Source organism: Budorcas taxicolor, chromosome 7, assembly GCF_023091745.1.
Source record: "Budorcas taxicolor isolate Tak-1 chromosome 7, Takin1.1, whole genome shotgun sequence".
NCBI classification, from domain to species: Eukaryota; Metazoa; Chordata; class Mammalia; order Artiodactyla; family Bovidae; genus Budorcas; species Budorcas taxicolor.
Genome location: NC_068916.1, coordinates 45,222,491 through 45,245,656, shown reverse-complemented (window position 1 = coordinate 45,245,656; position 23,166 = coordinate 45,222,491). Strand labels below are relative to the sequence as shown.

At 40.8% G+C, this 23,166-nt stretch overlaps 2 protein-coding genes, 1 long non-coding RNA gene and 1 other non-coding gene across 5 annotated transcripts in view; 2 read left to right on the top strand and 2 right to left on the bottom strand.

Moving 5' to 3' along the window:
- The window catches only part of VDAC1 (voltage dependent anion channel 1), a 29,243-nt gene extending 21,992 nt beyond the window's left edge, over positions 1 to 7,251 (top strand). For both annotated transcript variants that reach the window (XM_052642929.1, XM_052642928.1), the window contains exons 6-9: positions 412 to 639; positions 3,520 to 3,670; positions 5,324 to 5,381; positions 6,313 to 7,251. In XM_052642929.1, the coding sequence (XP_052498889.1) occupies positions 412 to 639; positions 3,520 to 3,670; positions 5,324 to 5,381; positions 6,313 to 6,404 (529 nt within the window). In that variant the 3' untranslated portion in view covers positions 6,405 to 7,251. The remainder of the gene's footprint in view (positions 1 to 411; positions 640 to 3,519; positions 3,671 to 5,323; positions 5,382 to 6,312) is intronic.
- LOC128050637 (uncharacterized) lies at positions 4,710 to 10,061 on the bottom strand. Its single transcript, XR_008199682.1, has 3 exons — positions 9,962 to 10,061; positions 7,418 to 7,703; positions 4,710 to 5,016 (listed from the first exon to the last, which is right to left on the bottom strand). It is a non-coding gene; the product is annotated as an uncharacterized LOC128050637 (long non-coding RNA).
- Positions 10,062 to 10,100: 39 nt separating this feature from the next.
- Positions 10,101 to 22,858, top strand: C7H5orf15 (chromosome 7 C5orf15 homolog). The gene is made up of 3 exons (XM_052643600.1): positions 10,101 to 10,249; positions 18,633 to 19,156; positions 21,402 to 22,858. Exons 1-3 carry the CDS (start codon positions 10,111 to 10,113, stop codon positions 21,531 to 21,533), a joined length of 795 nt encoding a protein of 264 aa, XP_052499560.1. The 5' UTR covers positions 10,101 to 10,110; the 3' UTR covers positions 21,534 to 22,858.
- On the bottom strand, positions 21,027 to 21,098 carry TRNAC-ACA (transfer RNA cysteine (anticodon ACA)). Its single transcript has one exon. It is a non-coding gene; the product is annotated as a tRNA-Cys (tRNA).
- Positions 22,859 to 23,166: the final 308 nt, after the last annotated feature.

Genomic DNA, 23,166 nt, shown 5'->3' with positions numbered 1-23,166 from the left:
TTGTTGAAAAGGAGCTGCTGTGTAGATAACTACCTTCATGACAGACTGTTTTTCCCCCCAACAGATAGGGAAAATAACAAAGATGCATGTGTTTCATAATTACATGGTGGCACTCTACCTAATGAATGCCTGTGTAGGTCACTACATTAAACATAGGGAGATGCTAGTAAAAATCACTTAGTGTTTCTTTTACAAGCCTATGTTCTCACTTCATTAAGGTGGCATTTCTGCATTATTTTGGATTTTGGTTGAAGAGAGGTTGCAACAGCTGCTTAAGGAGATCTGGGGCCCTGACTTTGCCTTCCTACCCCCCTATTCAAATAGGGATTAGTGTTTTAAAATGTGTATTTCTGGAGTGGTTGTCATGAAATGAGTTAACTTCTGATTTTAATATGATTTCTTTTCCTCCAGGAAAAAAAATGCTAAAATCAAGACAGGGTACAAGCGGGAACATATCAACCTGGGCTGCGATGTGGATTTTGACATAGCCGGTCCTTCCATCCGGGGCGCTCTGGTGCTGGGTTATGAAGGCTGGCTGGCTGGCTACCAGATGAATTTTGAGACTGCAAAGTCTCGAGTGACTCAGAGCAACTTTGCAGTTGGCTACAAGACCGATGAGTTCCAGCTTCACACTAACGTGTAAGTGTTCATGATTTTTTTCTAAGCTCAATTTTTAATCACTGAAATGAGTTTGTTGGAATCAGAAGAGCCAAATGGCCTGCTAGTGTTTTTCTTTTTTCTCACTTACCCATTTCCTGAGGTGATGTAGGTTCTTCCTATTCTGTGGACAGTAACATGTTGTCCCTGGTGCACACAGAAAGACTGATCAGTTATGGCAAGAGCATGATGTCAGTCCGCAGGAGCATCCCTTCCCTGCAGCCTTACGGACATTGGCGGTCCTTTCATTTTAGTTAATAGGTTGGGGGTGGGGAGTTGTAGCCCTCTCTCTCTTTCTCTGTATACTGCCCGAGAACCAGCTTGCTGTACTGAATGGAATGTTGGCATGGCAGACAAATTAGGAGATGATTGTCTCAGTTAAATACTGTCTTCTCTGCATGGCAGTCCATTTAAAAGTTTATTAACTGGACAGTATTGTGAAGGGAAGAGAAAATTACAGGGTAGGTTAGAGAGGACCCTTTGTAATCAAACTTGAGGGTTGAAGTAGAGTACTGATTTAGATTGAAGGGAAACAAAAATTTCATCCGTGGTTGAAGTAGAGTACTGATTTAGATTGAAGGGAAACAAAAATTTCATCCGTGATATCTCTGCAGATACAAGAAACTAACGAGTGGTATAAATTGGGAACAACTTTACCAGATTTCTTTCTTTCCACTAGAGGTCACTAAAGAAGTGACTTAAAATTTACAGACAAGTAAATGGTATGTGTGTCTAAACTAGTAACATTTCTATTAATAAAAAATGAGTATTTTTTATAATAAATTAACAAAGATGTATATTAGCATAACAAATTAATAAAATGTGAGTCTTTTAAAACTGAAACATCAAAGGAAAACTATAGAGATGGACAGCCCAGTGGCTGAGAGAGGGGAACAGGGAGGGTGTTATACAAAGGGGTGCACAGGGGAGTTTGATTGTGGGACTGTTCTATATTCTGGCCATACAAGTTTGTCTATAAAAACTCACAGAAGTGTATACTCAAAAAAGGTTAAAAAAAAAAAGTAAATTTTAAAAAGATAACATGCAGGAAAGTCATCGGAATAATATCACAAGCATAGAAATATTTTTTAATTGAGAATTTTGGCTGATTCAGAAAGTGCTTCCTTGGTTTGGAATTGGGAAATTGTACAGTTCTAGGAAGAACAAGAAGGCAATGGCACCCCATTCCAGTACTCTTGCCTGGAAAATCCCATGGACGGAGGAGCCTGGTAGGCTGCAGTCCATGGGGCCGCTAAGAGTCGGACACGACTGAGTGACTTCACGTTCACTTTCCAGTTTCATGCATTGGAGGAGATGGCAACCCCGTCCAGTACTCTTGCCTGGAGAATCCCAGGGACGGGGGAGCCTGGTGGGCTGCCGTCTCTGGGGTCGAACAGAGTCGGACACGACTGAAGTGACCTAGCAGCAGCAGCAGCAGAAAGAGCAATGACTGTTAGCTATTTTTCTTATTTGAGCCTCAAGGCTTTCAGTAAGTGGACATGGTTCATTTTTGGAACTGGCATGGAAACAGCTGACACAGCTAGTTTGGGTTGCCGTGGTCTTGCAGAGGCCCAGATGTGTAACAGATATTCTGTGTGCTTCATACAGATGAATTCTGTACAGCGAGTTCCCTCTGTCTATGGTTTTAAGAGTGCAGTACAGGAAGGAAGTGTTGCTGGTTTTAGAACGCATTGAGAAATCTAACATTTAAACACATTTAAGCCCAAGAAAATTTGCCTCTTTGCGTTATACCAGTCACTCCAGAATCTATTGTGTTTGACAAGCTGCTGTTTTATAGCATACTGACTTTCTGAAGAAATTAGATTCCCTATGAATCAGGTGGTGTCTGGGCTCTTCCTATACTTTTTGGAATCACAGTGTCTGACTGGCTAAATTTCAGGGGAGAACTTAAGAACTTAGAATGTGTTCTGTGAGCATCTACTTTAGGAGAGTGTATTAGTGAAAAGCAGAGTTTGTAATGAGACAGCAACAATTTTTTTGTTGGGTTAGTGAGTTCTAGGCTCTTCGCTGGATTCCAAAGTATGTAGGCTCTGCCTTAACAGTTTCCACTGGAGACACCCAAAATGATGGAGCAGAACTTTGACATTGTTTTTTTATATTAAAAATGTCAGGGAGGGGAAGAGGGTATTCCCAGAGGCTGCGAAGAGAGGAAACAGTTTGGTCTGCTGGGTTTCATTCCATTTTTGAAAGACAGAAACATTTTATAATATGGCAAGTTGCTCCTTTTCAGGGCTCACCGAGACTGTAGGTGTTGCAGCATGGGTCAACACTATGCATGGGCCAGCGAGCCTCAATTAGAGGTTGAGTTCTTTGGTAATTGCTGCTCCTCCTACTGGCCGTGCACCCTCAGCAGTGGGTGCAGCAGCTGGTGCTAAGCACTGGCTATCGGCTGCCTTCTGAGGAGTATGAATGGCCTGGACTTTCTTACCATTTCTGGCTTTGTTCTTGATTTCCGTGTTTATAATACAGCATTTCATAAATGTAATAACTTTAGCAGCTGAAGGAAGAAAGCACTCAGAATTCACAATCCCATTGCCCTAGTCACCATTTTTATTTTAAAGAATATTTTGAAAGCAAACTTCAAGTCCCATGCAGCCCGAGTATTTGACTGAGTTGCCTTGCGTGTTCCCAGTGATGCCTGAGATAGCTTTTACCTTCTGTGAACCTTCCCAGCCCTGGTGTCTGTGCCATTCCTGTCAGGCTGCTTGTAATTTGGTGCCTGTTTTGTGATCAGTTAAGTCCATTTACAACATTCCCATCCTCTGTTAAGACTTGGTTGGCTTTGCCCAGCTCAGCCCCCCTTGCTAAGCTGCTTGGTATCTGTCCTGTCCTTATTTGCAGAAATGATGGAACAGAGTTTGGTGGCTCCATTTATCAGAAGGTGAACAAGAAGTTGGAGACTGCTGTTAATCTGGCCTGGACCGCAGGAAATAGCAACACTCGCTTCGGAATAGCAGCCAAGTACCAGATTGACCCTGACGCCTGCTTCTCGGTGGGTACCTGTGGGATCATGCATCGCTGAGACCCCACCTGATCCCTTGGGCTGGTGGAGTTCCATGCTTCAGATAGTGATTCTTCTCACTGTGAAAGGGTTTACCATGAGTAAAACAATGAGAGTAATAGGACTTTCTGTACTTACTGTGGGTGCCAAACACTGTATGGAGCCTATTATATGTGAATTGCTGTATTTAGTTCTTATACAACCCATTTGAGATAGGTGCTGTTTTAAAACTATTCCATCCATGTTTTCACAGATGAGGAACTGAAAGCTCAGAGCAGCTGAGTGACTTCCCCAAGGGCAGGCAATTGCTAAGTGCTGGGGTTTGTGTTTGACCCAGAGTGCCTTGCTGTGGAGCCTCCTTCTCTAACCAGTCCCTAGTCCATGCTGCAGACTGTAAACCTTGAACCCAAGGTTTTAAATGTTTCTTTCCCCCTCAGTTTTCATTCTCCTGCCCTGCTCCTGTACTGCATATTAAGAAATCAGGTCCTCGTATTGACTGATTGGCCTCTTATCTTGCAGACCCCTGTAGCATAGCTCGTGGACCCTTGGGTTGCTGCAGTTTTTGCATTAAATCTTGTTGAGCTCATCTCTGTTGTCACAGGGCACTGCCAGCTGTAGCCCTTTTGGGGTAGAATGAGGAAGTCTCATGTTGCAGGATGCTTTCTGGGCTGGCTTGTGTAATTTACAGTCTCCTGAGATAGGAACTGAATTTGGCTTCTTTAAGGTTAGGCACTTTAAAACAAAGGAAAAGGGGCCATGTTATTTGGATGGCATGGGCAAGATGGAACAGCTAGATGGGGCACTGCCTGCCTGGAGGCCTTCCTTCCTGTTTTCTCCTGTGGGAGATGCCAGGTCTAAAAACAGCCATGTGAGCGGGAAAACACGCGCCCTGGTAGCTCTCGCTTTTGCCAGGACTTGATGTTCTCACAGCCTGAGCCTGCTCTGCTGATCTCTCACTTCCCAGAAAGGGGTCAGGGAGAGGCCTGGATTTCCCTACAACTCAGGCAGGAGAATAAAGGGAAAATTATTATTGACTCATTTGCTTTATTGATTATTAATCAGCACTCACTAAGTATAAGATTTAAGTCATTCTCCAGGAATTCTGTTGCTCCAAATATTCAGGCTTGTCTGTGCTGAATTTCCTTCATGTCATTATGGTTTTTATTTCTGTTTTTCATGAAGAGAAAATTCAAACAATGTTCTGCCACTTAACAAAAGCTTCATAACCTCATCAGATATTTGCTCTGTATTTCCTTATCGCAACAAGTAGATCTCGAAGAACTCTTTTATCCAAGAAAGTCTTTCAGGTCTCTGGCCATAAGTGAAGGTGTTCTCACCTGCTCAAAAATACAGATACACTCAGTATAAATGGAATTGGGCCACATACCATAAAGGATCAAATGTAAATGATAACTTCCCTTTAATTGAAAATTGTGTTATCCCTTTGTGTTACTTTCTGAGACCTAGTTCCTAAATTTAATATATTTCATATTGAATTTAATGAATCCTGTAAACAAAGAGGTCATGAAAAAATAGAATTTGATACTGAAATCCAGAGTTGGTTGGTTAAAAAGCTCTTACTCAGTTCGGAGACGGTAACATGAAGTATTTAACATTTTCACTCTTAACCTTTTCCTTGACTAGGCTAAAGTGAACAACTCCAGCCTGATAGGATTAGGATATACCCAGACCCTAAAGCCAGGTATGTATTGGTGAAATTAGTTGTCTTAAAATGTGGTGCTGGTTTTGCTGCTTTAGGTTAATTGCTTATAAATAACTGTACAGAACATTGTAAATGAGTGTATATCATTTTACAGTTGAATGTTTATAAAGGAGTGCTATCATTATAAAACATTTGGAGAACAGGAGAGGTGATAAGTAGGAGAAAAAAGGCCAAGCCTAACATATATTACATTTTGAGTTATTTTCTTCCATTCTTTGTCCCAGTGTATACCTAATACTTGATACTTATTTCCAGCAAGTTCTTTAAACCAGCCTATTGATCATCCTCATTGTAAAACTGGTTTCCAGGTTTCTTCTGCAAAGATAGCTAGGCCAGTCCATCGAATTAATGTTACAGCTATAGGAAATAATACCACCTTGGGGTTAGTTTGGTTAAATTGGGGCTTTGAATTCTGGAGATCTAAGATTACATGATGGGCAGAATCAAGCTATTCTAGAGAAGATAGCATTTAGTTGTGTGGGTGTGTATGTATCCTGTGTTTGTATCCGTGCTGTGAGTGGGAGCGTAAGACCTTGGAGTCTGATTCATGGCTAGGGTTTTGTTTCAGGGGGCTTTTGCTAAAGAAGTTTACTGCATGGTGCTGATTACAGCAGGGATATTGAGAGGATAAAGGAAAGCAGAGTCCCTTAAGTGGATTTGGGTGAGCTGTGGAAGAATCATTATTGTTTTATCAGCTCATGCTAGGCTGCCTAGTCATTAGTCAGATGGTGTTGAGTAGCAGGGATTGAAGGGCCCTGTGGTTTTGCTCCTGCTGATCACACACGGCTGGAACAGGTTTTGAACCTGATGTGGTGTCTCCAGTGTGCTGCAGTGATCCTCCTGAGCTAACCTTTCCTCTCCTTTCTTTTCTACCTCTCTCTTCCCTTCCTCTCCCTGATTTCTCCTGCAGGTATCAAACTGACACTGTCGGCTCTGCTGGATGGCAAGAATGTCAATGCTGGTGGCCACAAGCTTGGTCTAGGACTGGAGTTTCAAGCATAAATGAATACTGTACAATCGTTTAATTTTAAACTATTTTGCAGCATAGCTACCTTCAGAATTTAGTGTACCTTTTAATGTTGTATGTCTGGGATGCAAGTATTGTTAAATATCATGTTAGACTTCCAGGTTAAAGATGATTCAGCTTTAGGGTGTTACCCTTTCAGAGGTACAGAAGAAACCCAATTTCAAAAAAGGTCCTTTCAGCTGTAGACTTGGTGGGGAGCTTGCTGGCCCCATGAGATGTCAGGTTTCTTTTTTACCTAGAAATGGCTGCAAGTGGAAGCTGATAATTTGCAGGCACTTTGTAAATTCCTATTGAGTAATCGAATGAAATTGTAACTTCCTGAGAATTGAACCTTGGTTTCCTACCCTAATTGATTGAGGAGAGGCTCTTTGTTTGATGGTGTGTACAAACTTAACTGAAAGGGACTTTTATAGGCAGGGACTTTTTCCACCTCCATCCATCACCTCTTTCACACAAAAAGTAGTCTGCAGGGTGTGGTAGCTGTTTTCTTTTGTGCCATTTTGGGGTGGAGAAGTTGTGATGAAGCCAATAATTCAGGACTTAATTCCCTCTCATGTTGTGGTTTTTTTGCCCTTGCACCAGAGTATGAAATAGCTTCTAAGAGCCCCAGCTGCAAGCTGGGAAGAGTCTCTGTGACTGTAATCACATGGTGACAACACTCAGAATCTAAATTGGACTTCTGTTGTATTCTCGCCACTAAAGTTTATTTTTTAGCAGTTTAATGGGTACATTTTAGAGTTCCATTTTGTGTGGAATTAGATTCTCCCCTTCAAATGCTGTAATTAACATCACTTAAAATAAAACTTGAATAAAATATTGAAACCTTATCCTTCTTTGGTTGTCTTTATTAATAAAAGTGTAAATAAACAGGGCTTATGTTTATCTTGTTTTTCAGCCTCTTGCTGTGGTTATGTGTGTGTGATATTTTTAGTTTTCTATTGCTGCATAACAAATTACCACAAATTTAGTGGCTTAAAACAGTACTTACTTATTTCACAGGTATGTCAGTCAGAAGTCTAAGCACTAGTACCTGGGCTCTCTTAAGATTCTCACAGTGGTGAAATGAGGATGTCAGCCAAACTGTGTCTTCATCTTAGGCTTGGGGTCTTCTTCTAGGCACATATGGTTGTAGCAGAATTCAGTTTCCTTTAGTTCTAAAACAGTGGTTTCTATTGATATTTCTTTGCCAGCCATCAGCTAGGGGCTGCTTCAGCAAACACAGACCATCTGCATTCTTTGCCATGTGATCTTCTCCATTTTGAAAGCTGCAACAGCTGGAACAGAAAAATTTCACCAGCAAATCCTTGCCACACTTCTTATTTCCTCCAAAGAGCCCAAACACTTAATTCTCAAAAAATTTTATTTTTAAAATTAAGATATAATTGGCATATAACATTATGTTAGTTTCAGGTGTACAACAAATGATTTGATATTTGTATGTATTGTGAAATAATCACCATACCTGGATGTCCAGTTAACATCCATTACTTGTACAGAATTGTTTTTTGCTTGTGATGAGAAGTTTCTTTTCTTTTTTTTAAAATGTTTTTATTTATTTATTGGACATGTGGCATGTGGGATCTTAGTTCCCCAACCAGGAATCAAACCCATGCCCCCTCCATTGGGAGCTCAGTCTTAACCACTGGACCACCAGGGAAGTCCCTGATAAGTTTTAAGACCATTAATTATGGTCACATTACATTATGGTACGTTACATCCCCATAACTATTTTATAGTGTCCTAATCCTTTCAAGGGCTCACCTGATTAGGTCAGGTCCACTGAGGATAGTCTCCCATTAAAGTCAACTGTCCACATAGCATAATCTAATCACAGGAGTGCTAGCTCACATTCACCTGTCCCTCCCAAAGGCAGGGGATCATATAAAGGTATGGATCACTGGGGATGGATTCTGCCATATGTATTTAAAAATAACTTGTGGACTTTAAGCATTTACAAAACATGAATAGAATAGTAACTCTGCATGTGTATTACTCAGCTTCATCAAATGTAAACTTTTTTCCTATTCAGCGATAAATGGTTTTAGGCAGAATTCCTTTTTATGGATGTTTGGAAGTGGCAATTCCAAACAGGTATCAGATTTACTTTTAGCAAACTGGTCACCTCAAACCTGCTGGCCTCAGTATTTGTCATATTTCATTAGGTTCATAAAGACCTGCAGCTATTTCAAAGAGAACTTTGTTAAATGTGTTCAGAGACTGTGGTGCATAAAGCTTGTTGGGTACATCCAGTCAGATGCTAGGTACAGTAATGATATTTTGAAAGGTACAAAGGGCTCTCAGCAAATATTTTCCATCTGTATATTGTCTGTTGCATGCAGCATGTCAGAATATTGTGCAAAACGCCCTGAGTTCATGATACACCAGTAGAACTGAAACAATCTAGTACGGGGACAAAGGAACAAAGGGGACAAAAAAGAGGACTGAAGGTGTTTATTACAGGAAAAAGGCTTGATTAAACCCGAATCTCCCAACATGCAGATGCTACAATTGAGACTTATTGGTAAAACTGAGCGATGGTTTTTGTACTCACAGAGGGAAAGCTCTAGGGGAACTTGGGAGGACTTTGAACCCTGGCTAGCCTGAAAGTTTTGCAATAAGGGTACCATTCAGTCTATTTGGCCTTGTGGCTGGCTTGGGGAAATGAACAGATGAATGACCTTTTAGTTTTCTTGACAACACAGAGTTTGTGTGTTTCTGAGCGGTCACCAGGGCCAGATAAATGTTAAGGGAAACCAGATTCAGGAGAACACAGGCCCTCTCTCCTCAGAGAGGCAGCTCAGCTGTATATGGGGGAGGAGCGAGCTTCTTAGGGAATCATGGAGACCCGAGTGGAGAAGCTGTGGGGTGAAATAAATGTCTTGTTTCATGACACGATTTCCTGTAAACCAATCAGATGTAATTTTATGACCTGAAGCCTACATACATTTATTAAGAAAACATTCTCAGAACACACAGACCACAGCATTATGGCTGGGGCCTTAAGGGAACTTCTGGAAGCTTCTAAATTTGCATTTTCATATACTGGGGGTTTTAAGTGACAGGATTTAAAAATAGAAGCTTACTCCTCTTTCCTAGACCACTTCTCTGCTTTTCCTTCATAATACCTTTACCATTATATAGTATGTATTTTACACTGTAGTCTCCCTCACAAGAAAAATTCTACAAAGGTGGGGAGTTTCTTTCAGTGCTGTATACTGAAATATGAGGAGGTGCTAAGTATTTGTTGAAGTAATAAACGGTTATGGGGAAAGGTAAAAAATAAAACATTAACCTAAAATTCCACCACCCATTCTTAATATTTATGTTTCCTTTGCCTTTGGGAGGGGGAGGGCAGTTACTTCTCTTTTGGGATCACTCTATTACAAAGTTGAATCCTTATAAAAATCTTCTAAAACAATTAGCTGTATAGTAGCCCATCACGTGGGAGGGAGAGTCTTCACACTTTACAAATTACATCCTTAGTTTGCAGCCGACTTTGAGGAGCTCCCCCTTGCCCCAAATCCCGCTGTACCTCTCCTTTCCCGTTTCCAGAACTCCATTCCGGGCCGCGGCGTCATCACGCTGGGACGCAAACGCCTACGGACGCCGCCATGCTTTACGCAATGTCTGACGTCACGACGCAGAGCCTAGCAACCGCGCAGGCTCTTGGCCGAGACCGTTATGGCTGCCGCCGCCCGGAGAAGGATGAGCGGCGCCGAGCAAGCAAATCTGCTGCCCAGGCCAGGTGTCCAGGTCCCCGGAGGGCTGGCGCGGCCGCTGGTCCTGGCCCTCCTGCTTGCATCCGCCATCATGCCCAGTGGTAAAGGGGGCGCGGCGGCAGGGCGGGCGCGGGAAGACGGGGCGGGCCCCGGCGCGGAACGCCAAGACGGGCCCCGCCAGGGAACGGGCGATTCCGAGTGTCCGGAGCAGGTGGCGGTATCTATAGGGGCAGGGTCTCTACAGCCCTGGCGAGGCTGTCTGAAGGGGTCTGTGAAGGTAGGGTCTTTAAGAGGCCTCAGAAGTGGGCTTGAAAGCTCCGGGAACTCGGGCAGCGAGTGTGTAGATGGGCGGGGAAGGAGGAGTGGCCGTCGTGTCTAGAGAGTCTTGAAGAATGGGTTGCTACAGAGAATGGCTGTGATACGGTCTCCAAAATTCCTTGGAGGTGTGGAGTAAAAAAAAACAAAACAAAAAACACAACGCACAACTGTAAGAGCTGTGGGTTGAGTTTATTCAATGTCTTACTGAAGGTTGTAGCGGGCGGAGCCAGCTTTTCAGTTCTGAGCAATTGTTCGAAGAGGTCGAGAGAGGAGCCAGAATATGTATGATTTTTTTTTTTTTTTTGCTGGGACATGTAGTCGAACATCAAAAGATTATTGCTAATAACAACAGACCTGAAGGTTATAATTTTAGTACTTTTCTCTATATGGGAAGACACCGGAATCTGGGATTATTGAAGTTTTTCTTTAAAGAAGCATTTCCTTAGATAGGACCCGTATATCATCCTGTTTTTCTCTGTCCTGAATTCCCCTCAGGCCCACTGTGATGGGCACTTGCAGTGACTAATGGCTTGATTCTTGTGGAACTGGAATGGCACACAGCTTTTTTTTTTCTTTTTATTTATAGAGATGGGAGTTAGGAGGGTCTAGAAGAGAGGACAGAGGGGAGAGGTGCTGAAGAGTTTAGAAGGTGTGGTATCCAGAGAGAGTCCCAAGGTCAGGGGTGGGTGCCCAGGGGTTTAGCTGGGCCAAGGGACGGTGAGATCAGTCGTAAAGACGAAGGTGGGTAGGGCTAGTGACTGGACTGAGCTGATGGAATATTTTGGAGAGCAAAAGGGAAAAGAACTATCTTTGAGTACTGTTGCCTCTCTGAGGACTGGGAGGTTCTGATGCTTGGTAAAGAGCCAGAATGCTAGAGTGTTGGACTTCTGAGGGGCTTAGGAGGACAGGAGTTCTGGGACAAGTGAGACTCTTTGTAAACATAGTCCCCCTTCTCTGTGTCCCTCTGTGTCCCTCTCTGTCCTAGATAGCCCTGCTTCATTTTGATGAATCTGTGGGATTTAAGCATTTCTTTTTTAGTTTTTTGAGTCATGATTGACATACTAGTTTCAGGTGTACAGCATAACAATTTGATGTTTGTATACAGAGGTCACCACAGTAAGTCTAGTTGCCATCCAGCACCCTGCATCGTTAACAAAAATTTTTTTTCTTATGATGAGGACTTTGAAGATTTACTTTCTTAGCAACTTTCCAGTATGCAGTATTATTAATTATGGTCACCATGCTGTGCATTGCATCTGCATGCCTTATTTAATTTATAATTGGAAGTTTGTATCTTTTGATTCCTTTCACCTCCACTCTCTCCCCCTGCCTCCCCCACCATTTTGTTTTCTGTATCTATGAGTTTAGCTTTTTTGTTTTGTTTTTTAAATGCCACATGTAAATGAAATCATGATATTTGTCTTTCTCTTGCTGACATATTGCACTTTAGTGTAATGCCCTGAATATCCACTCACGTGGTTGCAGATGGCAAGATTCCATTCTCTTATGTCTGAATGATAATTCATCCTGTATATATACCTCAATTTCTTTATCCATTCATTGATTCATGAGCTCCTTGGTTGTTTCTGTATCTTGGCTATTTTAAGTAATGCTACATGATTAAGTACTCCTTTTCTTAGAAATGTTACATTGTTGATCAAAATATTGAAGGCCTTATTGAGAAATGAAACCTGTAAACCGTGTTCTGAGACTTGGGAGGAACAAATGCACTAATAATTTATAATGCGTTTAAGCAGTATCTTGTGTAGTAGCTCCTTTTTATTTTCAGGCCAAGGCACAATCCTTATGCCTAAATCTTTTCTGAGTTCAGATGAAAAACAGTATGAATAGGATAGTGTTCACTTACTTGCCAGCGGGGCTGTCTAGCCATACCTTCCTCTGCTACAGTGCTGTGATTACTTACTTGGGTTTCCGCAGCAGGACTGAGAGTGTGTGGACCACCGTCCCAGAAGTGTTTGTAAGTCTGGGGAAGGACTGTGGTCCATTTTCCTAAGGTCCTTTCATAGCTAGTAAATAAGGGGGATTTCTCCTGTTGATGCAAGTATTCCTGTTCCTAAAGTACTTAAGTAGCATGGTTGTTTTGGTCATTTAATCATCTAAGAAAAAACTGACATGTAAACATATTTCTTGCTGGAATGCTTAAGATATATGGTTTAGGGGTATATGTAGCTGGTAACTATAATTTCAGAAACAACTTTTTAAAAGATGGTTGAAAATCTTCTGACACGGGCTTTTAATAGGGAGGCAGCTCCTTGCAGTACAGTGTAGCATGTGTAGAACTTCGGCTAATACCGATGTTCTTTGTAAGTGTACCTTAGGGTAGAGTGATGTCAAAATAGTTACTCTTGTCAGAAGACCATGGAAGTCTAGCTAGAATGTATTGAGTTTCGAACTTCAAGTAACCATAAAATGTTAGAAAGTTGCCATATCAGTTTTATTTAAACTTGTTCCGTGTTAGATTTCTTAAACTTTCAGTGCTTGCTTGGGTGTATTCTTGACAATCTCTGAGACTTTTTTAGTTTTATGTGTTTGTTTGATAGATTAAAAAAAAACTAATGTAAGCATTATTTTGGATTATGGGATACTCACTGTAAGACCAGGTCTGCCATGCTATTTCAAAAATGCCTGCTTTCTATGTTCTGCCATCATATTGCTCCCAGATGTTGCCTTAATTTATTTAATATGTAATGTATTCAATTTTTAAGGCATTGTTTCTCAGAATTCAATGTGTGAATGAATTCTCAGAGAAATATTGATACAGTGTAAGGAAGTTTTTAAAAAGGGACCAGTAGAAGAGAAATTAAAAACTTTTTATTTTTAAAAAGTTAACTTTTAACTAGAGAGATAATATCAAATAGGGAAGGGTAGAGATGGAACATATATTTAGAAATCTAAAGTTACATACATATATGCTGCTGCTGCTGCGTCACTTCAGTCGTGTCAGACTCTGTGCGACCCCATAGACGGCAGCCCATCGGGCTCCACTGTCCTTGGTATTCTCCAGGCAAGAACACTGGAGTGGGTTGCCATTTCCTTCTCCAGTGCATGAAAGTGAAAAGTGAAAGTGAAGTCGCTCAGTCGTATCTGACTCTTAGATACCCCATGGACTGCAGCCCACCAGGCTCCTCTGTCCGTGGGATTCTCCAGGCAAGAGTGCTGGAGTGGTTGCCATTTCCTTCTCCAGTGCATGAAAGTGAAAAGTGAAAGTGAAGTCGCTCAGTCGTATCTGACTCTTAGATACCCCATGGACTGCAGCCCACCAGGCTCCTCTGTCCGTGGGATTCTCCAGGCAAGAGTACTGGAGTGGGGTGCCATATATATATATGTAAACTTGAACAAGTAAATCTGTGAAGTCAGAGTTACCACTTTGTTCTGAATACATGTCATAGCTGACTGGGTCAGCCTCTTTTCTTTGAAGGAGTGGTGGTCCAGAAGGTTGATCTAATTTACATCAAATGTTTCAGATGAATTCCAAGTTCGTTTTCTTGAATGTAACGTCTAGTGTTTTTTATTGTTTGGATGCACTGCAGGGCATGCAAGATCTTAGTTTCCCAACCAGAGTTCAAACCATGCCCCCTGCAGTGGCAGCACAGAAGCTTAACCACTGGACCACCAGGGAAGTCCTAATTTCCACATTTTTGCTCCTTGAACAATATTTATTAACTCTACTCCTACCTGGAGCTTCCCTGGTAGACTCCTACCTGATGCTGGTATTGGAGTTACAACAACAAATAGGGTGATGTTGGAGATATCCTTAGAAGAGTCAGTGGGGATTTACCTGGCTGAGAACTATGAGAAAGGTTTTTGAGAGGGTGTGGCACAGACGGTAAAGCGTCTGTCTGCATTGCAGGAGACCCGGGTTCAATCCCTGGGTTGGGAAGATTCCCTGGAGAAGGAAATGGCAGCCCACTCCAGTATTCTTGCCTGGAAAATCCCATGGAGGGAGGAGGAGCATGGTAGGCTACCGTCCATGGGGTCACAAAGAGTCGGACACGACTGAGCGACTTCACTTTCACTTTCAGTAGGTACAGAAACAGTACTTGGGAAGCAGTGTAGGATTTGTGGAGAGAGTTGGGTCAAGAGCATGTTCAATAAGTGTTTATTGAATGCCTGCTATCTGTTAAGTAGGCAGTGGGGATAGAATAGTTTGGAAGATTAGTAAGAGGTAATAGCATTGAGATAATGGGGACCAGATCATATAGGAGTTTATAGGCTATTATGAAGGCTTTGAATTTCACTTTTGAGAGAAACGGAGAGCTACTAGGTGGTTTTAAGCAGAGCAGTAACATCATTTAGCACAAGGTTTTACAGGGTGACTGGCTGTTGAGTGGGCACTGGGGATTATGGTAGAAGCAGGCAGATCATTTAGAAGACTACTGTAGTAATCTAGGTGAGATGATGGTGGCTTGGATTAGGCAGTAGCAATGGAGAGGTGAAAACTCTTCAAATTCTCCATATATTTTGAAGGTAGGGTAACAGATTGGATGTGGAGTGTTAAAATAATGACTGCAAGGCTTTAGGCTCGAACAACAGAGAAATGGAGTTGTGATAACTGAGAAGGAGACAGACTGTAGATAGAACAGGGTTTTTTTGTTGTTGTTTCTTTGTCTTCTCTTTTCGGAGTAGGGAGTGAAAATTCATGTCTTTAACCTTTTCATCTTGAAATAATTGTAAATTCGCTTGCAGTTGTAAAAAAATAAAGTACAGAAATTCTGTGTACCCTTTACCCAGTTTTTCTCAGTGATAGTACCCTGCAAACCTGTAGTGCAGCAGACACTGATATTGATGCAGTCAAGATGCAGAGCATTTCCATCACCATAAGGACTTTTTCTGTGGCTCTTTTAAAAGTCACCCTCACTTTTCCCCTATCCCTACTCCCTCCTGAATTCCTGGCAACCGCTAATCTTTTTTATTTCTGTAATCTTGTCATTTTGTGCATGCAATGTATGGAATCATGTAATATGTAGCTTTTGGGAGTTGGCTGGTTTTACCTAGTATAATTCTTGGGAGATGCATCTGAGTTGTTTCATGTATCAATAGTTTGTTCCTTTTTATTGCTGAGTAATGTTCCTTGGCATGTATGTGTACTTCAGTTGTTCAACCATTCATCTATTGAAGGACATCTGAGTTGTTTCCAGTTTTTGGCTATTGTGAATAAGGCTGCTATAAACATTTATGCAAAGATTCCTATGTGAACATAAGTGTTCGTCTCTCTAGGGTAAATGCCCAGGACTGTAACTGCTGGGTCATGTGGTAGTTGCACATTTAGTTTAAGAAACTGCCAAATTGTTTTCTGGAATGGTTGCCACATGTTATGTAGCCACAGCAAAATGTGAGTGATCTTGTTACCCTGCGTCCTTGCCAACATTTGACATGGTCATTATTTTTTATTTTAGCCATTCTGATAGGTGTATGGTGATATCTCATGGAGATTTAACTTGCATTTTGCTAATGGTTAACATCTTTTCCTGTGCTTGTTTGCCATCTGTATACTCTTTTTGGTGAAATGTCTCTTTATGTCTTTTGTCCATGTTCTAATTGGGTTGTTTGCTTTTTCACTTTTGAGTTGTCATAATCCTTCATGTATTTTAGATACTAGTCCTTCGTTGGGTATGGGGCTTACAGATATTTCTTCCACTTGGTAGCATGTCTTGTCTTTCTCACGAAAGTCTTTTACTGAACAAAAGTTTTAAAATTTCGACGGAATCCAGTTTATGAGTTTTTCCTTTTATGTATTGTGTTTTTGGTCTAAGAATTTATCTAGTCCACGATTCTGAAGATTTTGTTGGAGGTCTTTTCCTAAAATCTGTGTAGTTTTTTTAAAAAAATGATTATTTTATTGGATTTATGTAAGCTTTGGTGGTGGTGGGTCCTCGCTGCTGTGTGTGGGCTTTCTCGGGTTGTGGTGTGTGGGCTTCTCTCGTGGGGCACAGGCTCCAGGCGTGTGGGCTGAGTAGTTGAGGCACATGGGCTTAGCTGCTCCACGGCACGTGGGGTCTTCCTGGACCCGGGATTGAACCCATGTCCCCTGCATTTGGAGCTGGATTCTTATCCAGTATACCACCAGGGAAGCCCCTAAAATATGTGTAGCTTTACATTTAAACTTGTGATCCATGTTTTAGTTAATTTTTGCAAAAGGTGTGAGTCTTAGGCCAAGGTTAATTTAGCTTGTTAGATTACATTGATTTTTGAGTATTGAGGCGATCTTGCATCTCTGAAATAAACCTTATTAATCATGGAGTATCATTTTATATATCGGTGATTTCTTTTTTCTTTTTTTGGTTGTTCCACGTGGTTTGTGGTATCTCAGTTTCCCAGCCAGGGATTGAACCTGGGCAGTGAAAGCTTGGACTCCTAACCACTAGGTCACCAGGGAACTTTATATTGCTGGTTTCTATTTGTTAATATTTTGTTAAGAATTTTTGCATTTCTGTTCATGAAGGATACCAATATGTGATTTTCTTTTTCTGTAGTGCCTTTGGTTTTGGTTTCAGGAGCTTCATAAAAGGAATCATGAAGTGTTCCCTCCACAGGTCTCTGGAGGAGGTTGTATAGAATTGATGTTAACTCTTCATTAAACATTTGGTAGAATTCTCCAGTGAAATTTTCCAGTGAATTCTCCATTCTCATGTGGGCTAGGATATTTAATTTGGGGGAATTTTAAAATTAAGAATTCAGTTTCTTTAATAGTTAAAGGGCTAGTCAGATTATGTATTTCATATGTGGTAAGTTGTGGTACTTTGGGTTTTTAAGATTCTGGTCTTAAACTTTCTCTTTTAGTTGCTTTTTATGACATTGCTCTGACAGGGGAGGTGGGGGTTGGTGCACATTACTTGCAGTTAAAGCTAGACATCTAGGGTCTCTGCTTGATCTGCGTTGAGCCTTAAGGACAGCGGTGGGCCTGGTAGCTCTGGGCAGAGGTGGGAGTTTCGGCTCCACTCGTCGCCTGCACCGATGTGTTGGTGGGGACAGCCTCGCGACTGCTGGGCCATGGCTGAAGTCTTGACCGTCCACTGGGCCTCCTCTGACATGTCCTTTTATGGAGGTGAAGGGGCACCGCAGTGCAGCTTGCTCAGGGGGTAGTCTAGCTTCCCCACTTGGTCTTTGCTGTGAGTGGAGAGTGGTGCTCTTTGTTTGGAGAGAGTAAGAGCAGTCGTCTAAAAGTTTTCTTTCTTGCTAGGCTGCCTCTCTCTTGATCTTCTGGCGAGAGAGCAGGCTCTTTTGGGGGCCTGTTTTGTCCATACTCTTGGGTGTTTCCAGGTTACTGCGTTCTTCAGCTCCAACTCTGGAATACATGAGGTAAAAAGAATATTCGGGATAGTCAACTCTGGGTTGTTTCTCAGGTCCTGAGGTCTCTGATCGCTCTGCCTTATTCTTTCCACCTTTCACAGTTGTGTTATTTTCTATGTAATAGGAAGAGTTTTATTTGTTTTCCGTGGGAAGAATAGGGAAAAATACATTTACTCCATCTTCCTAGCAGTGAAAGTCAGAATTTCATTTTGAACGTGTTAATTTGAATGACAGATCTAAGCGGACATGTCGGGTAGACAGTTGGACTTCTGAGCTGAGAGTTCTGGTAGTTTGTGGACCTTCTCTTTTGAGGGCTTCATTTTTCTGAGAAAAGTCAGGAAGCTATATTAGCCTTTGACAATGAGGAGAACAGAAAAGGTTTTAGAAGTTTGAGGACAGAGCAAACTGTGAATGGTCTACTAAGAGAGTAGAAGGGTAAACAGGCTAGGAAAACACAGTATAATTGCTGAGAGCGTAACATGCGCATCTGAATTTGGGTGTTGCATTTAAAATGAAATAAAAAAATGAAAAATAGAAAATGAAATATTCATCAGATAACAGTTGCCTCACCAGATAGTAAGAACTTAAGCAGCATAAGAGACCTGTTGCATTTCATAGTCTGCCACCATAAGAAAAAGAAAGAATAGAGAGGGATCTGACTTTAGGTCACGATGGCAAAGTCCATATAGCACTTGTGCCCCCTGTTCTAATTTCACAAAGGTTGGATTTCACTACCTGCAGAACAGAAAGGTGACTAATCCTAGTTTAGTGAAAAATATAGGTGTATTTCCTTTTAGCTTGGTGGAGATAAATTTGGAGATTTCAGTGTAACATTTCTTTCTTTACTTATTTTAGTTCAATCACAGATTGAGTCATTGAGCCAGCCTGTACTCAAGTCAGATGTTTCTACTCCAAATACGAATGCTTTAACAAATGAAAACCAAACCACACCTGCTTTCCAAACCAGCACCACTCTCCCTCCCACAACTAGTACAGAAAAAAGTGGAGTGGCGTCCGTGTCCCCTCATCCCTCGCCCACTACTTCTCTGTCCCAAGAGGAAGTTGATAACAATGAAGATCCTAGCATAGAGGAGGAGGATCTTCTCACACTGAACAGTTCTCCGTCCACTGCCAAAGACACTCTGGACAACGGGGATTACGGAGAACCAGACTATGACTGGACCACCAGCCCCCGGGATGATGAGTCCAGTGAAGCCTTGGAAGAAAACAGGGGCTACGTGGAAATTGAACAGTCAGAGAGACCTTTTAAAACCCCAGCCTCAAATATAGAAGAGGAAGATAGCCATTTCTTTTTCCACCTTATTATTTTTGCTTTTTGTATTGCTATTGTTTATATTACATATCACAACAAAAGGAAGGTAAGTTTGAGATTTTTTCACCCCCTCTAGTTGCCCTCTGTTATCTCAATCATACTTCTTATTAATGCTTTTGCTTATTCAGAGGTTTTTTTCCCTCTTTTAATCAGGTTTCAGTTGATGGCAAAATATTGTGGTATCTCATCAGCTTGTATGTCTGTGTGGATTTTTAACAAATGACAGAATGCTTTACTGCATGTGAGTGAGTGAGTGAAAGTTGCTCAGTCATGTCTGACTCTTTGCGACCCCCATGGACTATGCAGTCCATGAAATTCTCCAGGCCAGAGTACCGGAGTGGGTAGCCTTTCCTTTCTCCAGGGATCGAACCCAGGTTTTCCACATTGCAGGTGGATTCTTTACCATTTGAACCACAAGGGAAGTCCAAGAATACTGGAGTGGGTAGCCTATCCCTTCTCCAGTGGATCTTCCCAACCCAGGAATTGAACCGGGGGCTTCCCTGGTGGCTTAGAGGGTAAAAGCATCCGCCTGCAATGCGGCAGACCTGGGTTCAATCCCTGAGTCGGGAAGATCCTCTGGAGAAGGAAATGGCAACCCACTCCAGTACTCTTGCCTGGAAAATCCCATGGACGGAGGAGCCTGATAGGCTACAGTCCATGGGGTTGCAAAGAGTGGGACACGACTGAGTGACTTCACTTTCACTTTCTCCTGCATTGCAGGCGGATTCTTTACCAACTGAGCTATCAGGGAAGCCTACTACATGTGCTTTTTTAAAAAAGAAGCAATTGATTTTGAGCAAAACCAAAGCCCGATGATTTTTTTTTTTAAAGGTTTTATGTCTTAATTTGGTATTGCTACTTCATTGGGAGTGCTTGTGGAGAGAGATGTTAATTTAGGACTTATAATTTATTTACATTGAAGTTAATGTTATTTTGATAACTTTTTTCCCCTGGTTGTTAAAGTATTAGATGTCTTTTTTAGGGACGCAGAAAAATGTAGAAAAGAAAATGTAAGCTACTACCCAAAGCTGAGCATTATTAACATTTTGGTATATTTCTGGCCTGTAAATGTGTGTATAATTCAGATATATATGTGTATGCTAATAATTTTTAAGTGAACTTGATTTCATATAGTTTTATATCTTGCCTTTTACCTAACAAATTATGAGCATTTTTCGTATCATTAATATTCTTTAAAAACATGATTTAATAGCTATATAATTTAACTTTTTCCTGTTGAGTATTCAGGTTGTTTTCAATTTTTGATCCAGAAATAATAATATGATTATTATTAGTAGTATAGAACATGCTGTACTAAAATTGGTTTGTTGGATTACATGAGGCAGAGGAGCATAAATAGGACTGTATGGATAATTTAGTGTGAGGGTTCATCTGGGGGCTCTGCAGTCCCTGAGCTAAACAGTTAAACTTTTTAAATACTTAAAGGGAAATCAAACACAGTGTCCTTTTCAATACTTACTGGTCAGGAAATCTCAGTTCTTGACTTTGTTGTAACTTGCTTTGTGATTCCTAGCACCCACCTCCCCTTTAGGACGTTGATTTTCTCACCGGCAAAAATGATACAGAGGTAATTTCAGAATGCCTTCCAGCTCCTGGAGTCAGTGATTCTAATATCTCATTTGTGGTTTTGCGTTGGTTTATTTGCGGTTCAGTGGTCTCTCACTAGCTCTGTATTTGTAGGTGGATGGAATTTTGAATGCCAGCTATGTTTTATTCCACTGTTCAGTGTTGGACCATCGCTATTACAAATAGCGCCTAAAGAAAGAAAGGGAAGGTGCTCAGTCATGTCTGACTCTTTGCGACCCTGTGGACTGTAGCGTACCAGGCTCCTCCGTCCATAAGATTTTCCAGGCACAAGTACTGGAGTGGGTTGTCATTTCCTTCTCCAGGGGATCTTCCCGACCCAGGGATTGAACCTGGGTCTCCTGCACTGTAGGCAGACGCTTTACCATCTGAGCCAGCAGGGAAGCCCTAGGGACTTAAACACCTAAGAGACTTGTTAAACAGGTGGGTTCCTGGACTCCACTGCTATCTATTAGCTCATCCCTGAAGAGAGAGGCCAGGAATCAGTCTTAACAGGGACTTCTGTACACATTAAAATTTAAAAAGCACTGTTTCAGCTTATTTACAAGATGGAAAACAAAATAGCCCTTTTGTTGTTGACATTTTACTTTTGTGTTTGGGAACCTAGGAGACAGTTATTTCAGTTATAAAAACTTTTAGCATGTCCTGTATTTTCTCTTTTAAATATCTGATTTGTTTTATTCCAGATTTTCCTTCTGGTTCAAAGCAGGAAATGGCGTGATGGTTTTTGTTCCAAAACAGTGGAATATCATCGTCTTGACCAGAATGTTAATGAAGCAATGCCTTCTCTGAAGATTACCAATGATTATATATTTTAAAGCACTGTGATTTGCATTTGCTTATTATGTAATTTTATTTGCTTGACTTTTTATATGATATTGTGCAGATGTTTGCCATTGGCAGTTCATACTTAAATGGGAGGTGGGCCTCTCTTTATTTTGCCTTGGTGCTTTGGAAATTAAGTATCACGAACAAGGAGTATATAATTTTTTATCTATGTTTTTAAAGGTGAATTCAATCAGGTGTCCAAAATGTGGAGCTAAGTGTTACCTGTTAGTTTTTTATTGTTTTAGATTTCTTTATTGTACTTCTTCTGGAAGTGTTAGTAATGCTACTTAAAAAAAAATCCCAAACTTATAATTAAATTCTAACACATCTGATATTGCTGACTCAGATTCTCTTTCTGCCATCCAAATACTGTTTCTTAAGCACACATTTCTTTGTGCTGTCAAACTGTAATCTACAAGGATGTATGTAATAATGCTTTACATATAAGTAACATTTTTTTCTTCCAGGACTCTCTGCTTTGGATATTTTTGGATAATTTATGTATAATTTATTATTGCTCATTCTGACCACGATTTTAAGTAGCACATTAATAAATGTGTCTAAAAATTCTGGCAATAGAGACTCTGCAGTTTGCAGTAGACGTAAATAAGATGTTATAGATAGCTTTTTTGCTTTGAATTACTGAATTAAATTTAGAGGTAGAAATTGTTGTGAAATATTAAATACACGTACAATTGCTTTTACTTAGCAATTGATTGTAGCACGGGTTCCTCCAAGCTTTCAAGCAAGGGGCAGAGTTTAAAATTATATCATATTTGTTCACTCGCTTATTTTTTATAGTAAGTTTGAATGAATTTTAGGAGACATTGTAATTTAAATAATATTGGATCTAGGGCTTTCAAATTAAAATTATACCTGTTTGTATACATAAAGGCTGTATATGTACACTGACTCTTTCTCCCTTTGTGTTTGGTTTCTTGTTCTTTTTTAATAGCAACTGGAAATTACTTACTATATTTAATTTTGACTTGTCTTTCTATCATAAGGAGTTGATCAGTATGTAAATATATGATTTGAAACATAGTTGACTTATAGGTGTCACAACAACTTTTTAGAAAACATAACCCCTAATATATGTTAAACGCCACTCACAAAACCCAGGTGAGCTAGTGGGCATATGGTTTGTGTAGAGATGGAAGAGGCAGGGTAGTCCATCCTTTCTCTTGGGTGGACAGTTTACTGTTTGAGTAAGGAAGGGAGGCACACTGGAAGTACACCTGAACTGTTCTTGCAGTAATTTTTTTCATATCTGAAATTGTATTATTTAATATTTTGAATAAGATTTTAAAAAATAAATGGCAAAGATATAAATTCATGATTTTATGAGCGTGTTTCATTTTAATGATGTGTCCTTCACTGGGTGGTGATAGATGGGTAGTGTATCTTTGGGAAGAAAAAAAAAGAAAATGTATTAGCTTGCTTTTGTTCCTTTTAACATTGGGACTCTGCTTCTGTGAATTCTGCATAACATTTCTAGATCCTACTTTAGATCTAGTTTATGGCCATGTACTGTGGTTCATTGAAAACTGTAGCAAAGTAGGATTGCAAACGAAAGTAGAGCAGCTAAATCAGTGTGCTGCACTTCTGGCATCCCGCTTCCTT